Genomic DNA, 11,634 nt, shown 5'->3' with positions numbered 1-11,634 from the left:
TACCTCCTGCCCTGCATTTTCTCTCCCCTGGATAAAAATCAATGTTTAGAGGCTGGCCAGTTAGCACCGTTGGTTACAGTGCAGTGTTATAACACCAAGGTCAAGGGTTCAGATCCCCATACCAGCCAGCTGCCCCCCCCTCAAAAAAAATAATTTCAGGGAAATATTAATTGTGACTTACAGTATTATCCTTTCCCTTTTTGTCTTTTTTACTGTCCGGTAACGGGATCGCAACCCTCGGTGTCGTGCCCGTACCGGGGACTGGCAATGGGATCGCAACCCTCGGTGTCGCGCCCGCACCGCGCTCAGCCAGTGAGCGGGAACCGGTCTCCACATGGGATCTGAACCCTTGGTGGGAGCGCCGCCGCGCTCCCAAGCGGCGCACTCTCCAGTGCGCCACCAGGCCGGCCCATTATTTTTACTGTTCTAGTAAGTTGAAGATGGCTAATAAATACTGCCCACAATTGGTGCTTTGTCATTTCCCAATTACAACATTTTCAAAGTTTATCAGTTGTTCCATCGTTTAGGAGAATCATATATAGTTTTCGTCAAAAGTCGACTCATTCTAGTTTTTGTGAAGACTCACAAGAAAAGAGGTAGGTACAGGGACTGCACCTAGACCTTTATGAATAAAATTTGAGAATTACAGTCAAAAAACAGATGGCCAGCAAAAAAAGGTGTATATGTCAGTGTGTCAGTATGTATGTATGTAGGTATGTACGTATGTGGTGCTGGTGTGTATGTCGGTACGTTTGCATGAACGTGTGTGCATGTGATGTGTTTGTATTTATGTGTGTGCACATAGTGGAGAAAACAGATGAAACAACAATGGCAAATGTCAACAGCTAAAGGTGGCCACAGGTAGTCAATCCTCTCTCTCCTTTAAGTATGACTGGATTTCCTCAATAAAAAGTAAAAAATAGATTCCAAAACAACTTAAAAACCAATCATTGTGATGGCGCACCTTTTGCACACCATCATTTCCGCTGAGCGGCTTCCCACCCGAGCCCCAGCCGATCCCAGGTAGGTGCCAGGTACCTCAGCAGAGTCCTCATCCTTCCCATAGTCGGTGCTGCCCACAATGGGCTCCTTCTCGCGCATCCAGGACTCGGCCTCGTTGGCGTCAGCGAAGTACTGCTGGGCCTGCAGTGAATCCTCCAAGTCCTGCCGGCGCTGCGAAGCTTTGGCCTTCAGCGCCTCCCACTTCTGGTTCAGCTCATTCAGCTTGGCCTTCACGTCCTCTGCAGCAAAATGGCCTGGAAGGAGGGACAACGGAAAGCACACGGTCCGCCACGGAAAGACGAACAGAAGTGTGGTCCACAGCTCTTCTGTTAGTACGTTTTGGTGAGTTGGGCCCTTCATAATCCCAATTCCCATGAAAGGCTTGGGTTCTAACCTTTTAACAGATTGTCTCATTCTTGCCTCCTCAAACCACGACCTCTATCTAGACTCTAAAAAGCAAATCTCCCCAGTTGGCATTAGTGCGATCATCATACAGAAAGACTAACAGTAACAGAAGCACCATAGCTTCAGTTACCAAGACTTCCGTGCTCAGGGACCCTCAGCCTCTTTAGCTACTTGATTTTATTTAATCCTCACAACTACATCTTGGGAGGTGTTGCTATCCCGTTTTGCAGACAAGGTCAGGCTTAGAGAGGATAAGGTCTAATCGAGGTCACATGGTTAGGAATGAATGGGGATGGAATTCAACCCCACAGCCCGTGCACTGAGCCAAAGGCAGCAGACACAAGGAGAAAAGCAAGCCACCTGCACTGCTGACAGTCACCTTCCTCCACCATGGCATTCCCCTTCTGTGTAACTGCTTTGATGCGGGGTTCATGTCCGGCAATTTCTGCTTGTAAGGCTTGATGTTTCTTTAGCAGATTCTGGACTCCAATCAAATCCTTGCCTGAAAGCAGAAACCACTCCTTAGTTATCCAACCATGAAAAGAAAAGTCAGCACTAACTTGTCACTTTTACCCCACCATCATGGTTTCAGTGTGATAATTTAAACTTGACCTTGCTCACTCTGACATGTGTCCTCTATATGCTACAATGGCACAGCCCTTCCCCAGCTTGACTGCTCTTTGATGAAGGTACACTGACCTCTGTTGGTAGATGCAGCAATGGGTTCTTTCTCTCGAATCCATGTCTCCTCATCCTCAACATCGCGGAAGAGCTGCTGCAGACGCAGAGAATCAGCCAGCTTCTGTTTTCGGGCAATCATGGGTTCCTTGAGAGCCTCATAGCGAGCCACAAGGGCTTCCTGCTTCTTTTTGATGTTTTCAGCATCAAAATGGCCAGCATCCTGGAACTGGCGGGCCTGAATGGTGATGCCATCAATTCGATCCTGAGAATGGGAAAGGACAGAGTCTTGAAAGCTTGTACTGGTGTTGAGCAAATATGTTCTGAACTTTTCTAGGCTGACTTTATTACTTTGGGTGTGGTTTTGTCATATACAAAGAAAAATAAGCATGGTCCTTTTCCCACCCTAGAGTATTCTTTCTGCCATCTCCTTCTCACATTTTGGGCTCCCAGAAAGCTCTGAGGGAAGATGATTTAATTTGAGCAAAAGCATATGGAGCATACAGAGTTATCTAAGAAAACCAACACATTTAATTCCTCTCCAAACTAGTCTGGTCTTGAAATTACTTGCCATTCTTCCCTCCTGTCGCTTCTGCATTCATTGCTCAACTGCAGCCCCCAGTGCCACTCTACCTGGTGAGCAGCCACGTCTGCCTCCAGCAGGGCATGTTTCTTCTGCAGGTTCTGGACGTTGGTAAGATCTTTGCCATAGTCATCTGAAGCCAAGTGACCTTCCACTTCATACAGCCACAGTTCAATATCCTCAACATTCCGATTAAACTGCTGCTGCTGGTTAGCTTCACGAAGCTTTATTCCTGTCCAAGGAGGCAAGGTTTTCTATTGGTTAACATTATACTTCTACCAACACTGCTCAAACACTGTAAGTGAAGGACTATTGGTCAGAAGTTTAGTTACTGCTTCACTTCTATCACAAAGGTAAAGAAAACATAAACTGTGTAATGTCGTAGAGTGTAAGGACCTCTGCTCTACCTTCTAGAGGCTGAATTGGAAGTTGTCTGAAAAACATCCTATTAAAAACCCTTGGTTCACGGCCGAACTTGGATTTTCAGTGATGAGGCCTAATTCATTCCCTTCTCGCTCAGGCTCCCCCACCAACCAGCATGCTCAACCGCATTTACCAAATTAGCAAAGCATTGAGAACCCAAGCCACATAACTTCTACACAGGATGTGAACTCTAATGACTAAGGTCACCACCCTCACCTTACTTGGGTGGTACGTGTCCCTAAAACACTTCACTAGGAAGGGATATTTAGCTCCCCAAACATTTCTCGCAAAATCCAGTGTAACATTCTCTTACCTTTCAGTTCAGTGGCCTCCAGTAGTTTCTTCCACAAACTGATGACCTCATTCATACGAGCTGCTACCTCATCCCTGGCATAGTGGTTGACATCAATCAGCTTTTGCCCAGCTTTCTCCAGGGCATCAATGCGGCTCTGGTTTGCTGAGAGCTCAGCCTCAAAAGCCTGATGCTTCTGTACTTTTCCTTGCAGATTGGATGGGTCCTGACAATAAAAGAAAGGGGGTTCTATTTTGAACCTGGGTATGTCAAGGTACCTGCCATTACCTTCACACTTATCTTTATGGGGTGTGTATAAAACAGCCAGCTTACATTCAATGGTATGGTTTTTGGAATCCCCTATTCTTTCCTTTAGCTACAATTTATTTGAGAGCTGCGTTTAGCTTACTAGGTATGTGCTGCTACATGGCAATTCTTTTTTTTTTTTTTTCCTTTTTTGTCTTTTTTACTGACCAGCAACGGGATTGCAACCCTCGGTGTTGCGCCCGCACCGCGCTCAGCCAGTGAGCGGGAACCGGTCTCCACATGGGATCCGAACCCTCGGCAGGAGCGCCACGGCGCTCCCAAGCAGCGCACTCTCCAGTGTGCCACCGGGCCGGCCCTACATGGCAATTCTAACAGTACATTACTTTATAAGCTTCATCTGTGGCAGTTTTCATCTTCTCGTTGACCCAACTCTTGAGCTCATCAGAATCACGGAAAAACTGCTGCAAGTGGAAGGAATCAGCCAGCTGGGCCCGGCGACGCATGGCTCTCTCATGAAGGGCGTTACGTCGGCTCAACAGCTGAAAGACAAGGATCACTGTAAATCTCCAGTTCTTATACCCAAAAAGATGTCCAGTTCAAGAGACTTAACTACAACATCTGTCTTAGAAGGCACATACACACACAGAAAGGAAAGAGCACGAAGAAACTGGAAACTTACAGCATCTCGGCGAGTGGCCACATCTTCCATTGCATAGTGGTTGTTCTGAATCAGCTTGGTCGCAAATTCATCTAATGCCTGGGAAGGAAGATGAGAGTTCTTTAATGGAAAGCACACTCTTCCCTAGCTCGCCCTCTAGAGGAAGGAAACTGCTGAACAGGTCATAAAACACTCCAAACCTTAACGCAGGTCAAGGTTTTCCCTCTAAGGTTGGTGGTGATGACATTTTCCCCGTAACTTTTGAGTTTTTCTTGATGTTATTAGCCAGATATAACAAGACTGAGCTAGTGCCATTCAAGAATGGAGACATGAGCTGCAGCATGGCCTCCTGACAGGCATCAACACAGGTTAACAACTGTCCAATCCTCACTGCTAAGACGGGTTTTCAATGGTAAGAGTACCTCACATTGAATATGAACTACTTTTAGTGAAAGGTAAATCTCAACGTGGAGGTTTCCATCAAGTAAATGTCATTCTATAAAGTTGTGTTAAGTCTCCAACAAGATGGCATGTCATCATCAGATTTTAGGCACACACAGGAATACCTTATACATAGATCTTTCATCGAATCTGTTCAGAAACCTTTTAGGAGAAGAGATTTGTGGCTCACTCTAAGGATCACTTGAAAACACTAACAACATGAAGGGGTCTTACTGTAATCTTTTCCTCCTGGGCACTGAGGGACTTCTCAAAGTCCTCATGCTTCTTGAGAAGTGCTTCCACACTATCCAAGGAATCTCCCAAGTCTTCATTCAACAGGAATGCCTTGTAAAAGGAAACAGAGTGTTTGCAATAATGTCCTATTCCTGTGATCTTCTAAGACTGGAAAGTAAAGGATATTTTGGCCAAAATACAAAAAGAAGTAAAGAGATTCTACAGCTAGCAAACTGCAAAGATCTCTTCTGGAAAGTCCAAGGTCCTTTCAGATTCACTTATCAATTCAGCAACATCATGAAATCCTTGTTCCACATTCTATTGAAACTTTTTCAAATAACTTTTGTTGCTTCTATTAGATTTAGATTATGCATAATGCTATGTTCTGAGAAAAAAAATCTCTCTCTTTTTTTTTTTTCCTTTTTGTCTTCTTTTCGTGTCCGGCAACGGATCGCAACCCTCAGTGTTGCTCCCGTACCGGACCGGGACCGGCAACGGGATTGCATCCCTCAGTGTTGCGCCTGCACCTCACTCAGCCAGCGAGCGGCCGGTCTGTATGTGGGATCCGAACCCTCGGTGGGAGCACCGCCGCGCTCCCAAGCAGTGCACCGTAGCAGTGCACCACCGGGCCGGCCCGAAAAAAAATCTCTTTAATAAAAAAACTTTACATCACACTAATCTGAAGACTGGGGGCTTTTCCGAGTGCCTTGCAGCCTCAGCAGGGAGAAATGCTGGCAGAGCTGACAGAAGCTTGCTCAGCCCCCCGCTCCACGTGATTCAGAACTGAAATGGTACTGATTTCCTAAAACAAAATAAGCAAACTATCTAAGAAGTAGACAAAACATAAGACTTCTTTTCTCACTGAATTGGCAAGGTCTCTGCTCACACATTACCTCCTGCTTGCTCATCCAATTGTCCACCTGCTCAGTGTCACGGTAGAAGAGCTGCAGGTCCATGCACTGCTCGTACTGCTGCCTGCGCAGCTCCCACAGCTCCAGCAGGGCGGTTCTTTCCTCAGAAAGGATGGTCAGCTGGGAGCAGCAGGAAACAAAGTCAGGGAGGAAACAGCAGTCCTGATGCCTTCCAGTCAGACATAGAGACTGACCTGGAATTTCCAATCCTAACGCTAAGCTTTGGGCCTTTCTTCTGATTTGCAAAAGGGAAGAATAACAATCACTTGTATGTATAAGTCATGTCACATGACATATATAAATGCTGAGCACCTTGTATGTGTATGTTAAATATAAGACAGATGGCCCTGATCTAGAATTAATTTACTGCCACATTATCACAAATGATTTTAGGTGAAAATGATAAGTAAATCCTAGGTAGAAGAAAAACGGCATCTACCTGAAAATGAAGCAGTATAAATGGAGTAGGAACTCTCAATTGAGTGGGTGCTCCATAAAATGTTAAATTCATGAATGCCCTACATACAAGTTTTAGGCTCCGAAGTTATTGATGACAGTCTGTCCTTGAAATATCTCCTCTTAATCTATATAATTTATTAAAAAAAATTTTTTATCTAATATTCCTCAGGCAATTTTATACTCCAGGATACTTTGAAGCTTATAATTATATACACATACACATATGATTTTATTAAAATTTGTTTCCTCTTTGCTCCAACTACTAATGCAGAACTCGGCTCCATGGAAAGTCTCCTTTAAGTAGGAAATGTGTCACACATGTCCCAAATAAAAAGTACCCATCAGTATACTGTACATGTATCTTTTTAAATCTCTGAAGAGAAAAGCTGCTCCTTTTCAGGCAGAATCTCTGGGTAAGTGTCCTCACACACCATGGTGAATGCAATGTGCAGATATTCAAGCACGGATAACAGCTTTCAGAGACTTGAAGTACAAAAGAACCTAATTTTCTCTTCAAAAGCTCCTTTTCTCCTCCCTTACCTTCTCCCTCACTTCGTCTGAGGCATAATGACTGGCAGCAAGCAGTGCCTGCCCAGACTCATCTGCAGATTTAAAGCTGTCTTCATGAGCATCAATTTCACCCTATAGGGGAAAACAGGCACGATTTATTCCCAGCATCTTGTAAAAGAAAAATAAGGTGAATTTCAAATAATTATTACAAGTCACACCATCAAATCTAAAAAGAGGAACAGTATGAAAGATTAGGCCAGGTTTTCTAATAATCGGTCTAGGTAATCAAACCTGAGATCATCACTAACTGATTAAGAAAGTTCTTTTCACACCTTCTCTGTCATTCAAGTTTCCACACATTCACACGCGTCTGAGCTCTCTCTTTTGCTCCATTGAGTATCCATTACCCAAAATGCTCAGAAGTATTTTGGATTTTAGATTTTTTTCAGATTTTGGAATATTTGCAGATACTTAATACTAAATGCTCCTTTGAGCATCATATTGGTGTTCAAAAAGTTTCAGATTTTGGAGCATTTCAGATTTTGACTTTTGGATAAGGATGCTCAACCTGTATTTGTCTTTCTTGTACCAAATGAATTTGTTTACTATGATTTTATAGTAAATGGTACAGTGAGTTCCACCTCTGGCCATACCGTATTCTTCAAAATTGTCACAGCTATTTCTGAATTTTTTCCTTCCTAATCAATCAGAACTGCACTGAATGCACTTCTCCTGGGGAGAATTTATAACTTTACAAAGGATCGTTTCATCCATTTATCCCATCTATTCAGTTTTTCTTTAACGTCTTTCAACAAAGGTTTCTAACTTTCTCCACAAACGACTCACACAACTCTCGTTAGATTTATTTTCCAGTACCTTATATTTTCTTGACTTTGGTAGTAGTATTTTTTTTTTTTTTTTTTTTTTTTTTTTTTTTTTTGTCTTTTTCCGTGTCCGGCAACGGATCGCAACCCTCAGTGTTGCCCCCGTACCGGACCGGGGACCGGCAACGGGATCGCAACCCTCGGCGTTGCTCCCGCGCCTCGCTCAGCCAGTGAGCGGGAACCGGTCCACATGTGGGATCCGAACCCTTGGGCGGGAGCGCCGCCGCGCTTCCCAAGCAGCGCACTATCCAGTGCGCCACCGGGCCGGCCCGGTAGTAGTATTTTTTAAGTTATATTTCTGTTGCTAGTGTAGAGGAACATGTTTGACTTTTGTATACTGACTTTATATCTAACACATTAAAACCTCTAAAAAAGAAGGATTAGTAGTCATAGTGATTTTTTTTTTTTCTTCCTTTTTTGTCTTTTTTACTGACCGGTAACGGGATCGCAACCCTCGCTGTCGTGCCTGTACCGGGGACCAGCAATGGGATCACAACCCTCAGTGTTGAGCCTGCACTGCGCTCAGCCAGTGAGCGGGAACCAGTCTCCACATGGGATCCGAACCCTCGGCGGGAGCGCCACCGCGCTCCCAAGCGGCGCACTCTCCAGTGCACCACTGGGCTGGCCCTAGTCATAGTGATTTTAAAAGTCCTGTATAACAGTGTTTTCCAAAATTACTTAGAAAACGTGCTTTCTTTTTAGGATAAAGCCTATTAAGATCTTGTATAAGTAGTTTTCTGGGGAACATACTTTGGCAAAATACCAGAATAAGAAATTTAGATTTACTCAAACTAACTATGAAATTCAGCATTTACATAAAGACATTTTTTAAGATGGCACAGAATGGGTGTGTAAAGTACTAGCACCTCTCCCCTGCCAGAGCTAGTCTCTTTCCTCTTATGAATCATAGTTAACCTCCCAACATTTAATCCAGGCAACCCTCTACTGAAAGCAAGAAGAGAAGGTCTACAAAGGTAAAAGCAACAACAATCATGATGATGAGAGCCACTAGGGAACAACGTTTCAACAACTCCAACTATAGGCCTCACCAGAGTGAAAGATGGATACATTAAAAGCAAATACCTTTGCTTCGAAGATCCTGGAGATATTACCTTGTGTTCTTGGTGTCTATCCAGCAGTGCTTCAGCCCCGGCCACATCGTTAGCCAGCTCATCTGCATTGATGAGGGCTTTCATCTCGGTCACCCAGCTGGTAAGGTCACGGAAGTCAGCAAGAAAGCGTTGAAGCCTAGGGAAAACCAAAGGTAAGTCACTGGATGTTTCCAGTGGAGGTCCCAGGGGGAGAATGACCTCCCTAAATCTCTGAATTCTGTGTTCTCAAAAGTCTAACACACCATACAAACTCTAGTCCTGGGAAATATAGAATTCTCTGAATCTAGACTGCAAAGGAAAGTAATAGGCTGAAATCAATCCTTTAAAACTTAGGTTCTGTTCATCACTGTAATGCCCCAATCTTGTCCTACATTTTCAACTTCTTTGTTATTCCCAGGTTCAACTCCTGGTTAGTAAAAAGCATTTTTTACCTTTCCAATCTATGATTTACTCAGTTGTAAGAGGATATTTCACATGATGCTCAGATAGTTAAGGGGATATTTCCATTTCTATCAGTCACACTGCTGTGATATAGGATGGAAGAATTTATTATAAAGTTATAAATACTACATATATGCCAAATACTATATAGCTGCCAGTCTCCAAACAAATATAATCTAGGTAAAGAAAAGTGATCTGCATTTTCTTAGTATACCTGGCAGGTATACAGAAACTTTCTCAGTGTGTACAACTTCCCCTTCCTCTGCCTTCCTCTCTTCACTAAAAAAAAAAAAAAAAAAAAAAAAAAATGATATAGGATGGAAGAATTTATTATAAAGTTATAAATACTACATATATGCCAAATACTATATAGCTGCCAGTCTCCAAACAAATATAATCTAGGTAAAGAAAAGTGATCTGCATTTTCTTAGTATACCTGGCAGGTATACAGAAACTTTCTCAGTGTGTACAACTTCCCCTTCCTCTGCCTTCCTCTCTTCAAAAAAAAAAAAAAAAAAAAGTCAGTTGATACTGGCTGTTAAGTACAGGAGGATTGTTTGCACCTGTATGAATCATTGAGCCGGGCATGTCTCTCTGCTGCCAAAGTGCGGATCTGCTCCCAGTTTGTAATCAGCTCCTCTCGCTTCACTTGGATCTGAGTAGCACTCAGAGGGTGGGACTGCTGCAGGCGGTCAGCCTCGGCACACAGGGCTTTGACCTAGAAACATACTCTGTGAGAAATGCTCTCCTGACCTCTAGTCACTTATTTATAGAACTAGCTGCTTTCAAATCCCACCTTGTCCTCTAGAGCAGCAAGATCTCTCTCCAGACCCTCGTGCTTCCGGAGCAGAGCCTGAACACTTGCCAGGTCTCGGCCAAAATCATCAGAGGCCATTAACTGTTCCTTTTCCTTTATCCAACTGATAGTCTCATCCACATCCCTACGGAATAGAGGCACCAGTTTATCCACAGTTATGACAACTGTTGAAGAGAACTGGGAATGCACATGGAACTAAAACCCAGTCACCTCTGGCATCTTTTTAGCACATGCCATGTACTTTACCCAGCTCCTCCAAGCAGCTGCCCATTCCTCAAAGCCCACTATGGCTTGGTACCTGTTAAAGCGCTGAACCTCAGCTGCCCCAAAGAGCTTCCCCTGTCTCTGAAGAGCCAGTCCCTTCAGCCGCTGCCAGGCTGCATTTACTTCGTCCTGCTTAGTCTTGATCTGTTCCTCCTCAGGGTGCTGTTCCTAAACAAGGAAGAGTAGAAAAGATTGGATTTGGTCCACAACCTCTGGATCCTTCAACTAATTATTAAATACCCTGGGGTTGGCTCCTTGAAGTATCTGTGTTAGCAAATCTCCAACATTCTGAAGAAAATCGTAACAGAAGAAATACTGGTCTTCTCTGTGAAAAGTGAACTACAACTCCAAAGAGCTTCTACTACTTCTCATATAAAAAGAGGAGATCCATTATCTACCTCGTGGAGCAGTTGGTTAGTCTATAAAGTGGTCATGTGCATCAGTACCAAAAGCCTTGATTTTTTTTTTTTTTGGTGGCTGGCCAGTGCAGGGATCTGAACCCTTGACCTTGGTTTTATAACACCATGCTCTAACCAACTGAGCTAACCAGCCAGTCCGCAAGTCAACCTGTGTCAGAAGTGGGATGGAACCCACACCTTGCTGCAGCGACCAGAAGCCCTGAGGGCAGGAAGCAAAAGCATGAGTCTGGCATATTAGACCACTCAGCCATCCTGACACTACCACTGATGTTAACACACACTTCAGCTGCAACTTTGTGGTCGCTTCATTAATGCATTCATCTGCCCCATCTGCCCTAACAGTTAAGCATTCCTGCCCATACAAATGATTTTCAGGGCTCAAGGGCTTGTTCCTGGCTTCAGACTGAAGATATTTCTTTAATAAACACCCACATTATGGTTTTTTTTTGTGCGTGTGTGTGTGTGTTGTTAATTAAAAATAACATGTGAAGCAATAAGGTGAAGCATTTCAAGATTCTTGGATCATCTGTGAGGTCAGGGATCTGGCCTGACTGCTCTTCTAAATCACAATCTTGAAACGATGAGGTATTTCTGGGGAATGCTGGCTATTAATCATTGACCAGAAAAAGGGAACAAGTAGGGCCGGCCCGGTGGCGCACTGGATAGTGCGCCGCTTGGGAAGCACGGCGGCGCTCCCCCCCGAGGATTCGGATCCCACATACAGACCGGTTCCCGCTCACTGGCTGAGCGAGGTGCGGGCGCAACACCGAGGGTTGCGATCCGTTGCCGGACACGGAAAAAAAAAAAAAAACAAAAAAAAAAAAAAAAAAAAAA

General features: G+C 44.0%; 1 protein-coding gene across 1 annotated transcript in view; it reads right to left on the bottom strand.

The window, feature by feature from the left end:
* The window catches only part of SPTAN1 (spectrin, alpha, non-erythrocytic 1), a 64,438-nt gene that overhangs the window by 34,192 nt on the left and 18,612 nt on the right, over positions 1–11,634 (bottom strand). Inside the window, exons 6-19 of the mRNA XM_008579624.1 lie at positions 10,416–10,549; positions 10,097–10,241; positions 9,864–10,018; positions 8,860–8,995; positions 6,894–6,995; positions 5,877–6,014; positions 4,984–5,094; positions 4,330–4,407; positions 4,034–4,189; positions 3,405–3,609; positions 2,719–2,900; positions 2,107–2,350; positions 1,787–1,909; positions 1,039–1,256 (exon numbers count right to left, since the gene is read on the bottom strand). Of these exons, the coding sequence (XP_008577846.1) occupies positions 1,039–1,256; positions 1,787–1,909; positions 2,107–2,350; positions 2,719–2,900; positions 3,405–3,609; positions 4,034–4,189; positions 4,330–4,407; positions 4,984–5,094; positions 5,877–6,014; positions 6,894–6,995; positions 8,860–8,995; positions 9,864–10,018; positions 10,097–10,241; positions 10,416–10,549 (2,127 nt within the window). The remainder of the gene's footprint in view (positions 1–1,038; positions 1,257–1,786; positions 1,910–2,106; positions 2,351–2,718; positions 2,901–3,404; positions 3,610–4,033; positions 4,190–4,329; positions 4,408–4,983; positions 5,095–5,876; positions 6,015–6,893; positions 6,996–8,859; positions 8,996–9,863; positions 10,019–10,096; positions 10,242–10,415; positions 10,550–11,634) is intronic.

This window comes from Galeopterus variegatus, unplaced genomic scaffold (assembly GCF_000696425.1).
Source record: "Galeopterus variegatus unplaced genomic scaffold, G_variegatus-3.0.2 Scaffold80, whole genome shotgun sequence".
Taxonomy (NCBI): Eukaryota; Metazoa; Chordata; class Mammalia; order Dermoptera; family Cynocephalidae; genus Galeopterus; species Galeopterus variegatus.
Note: the sequence above shows the minus strand (reverse complement) of the source record. Positions and strands in the feature narration are given on the sequence as shown.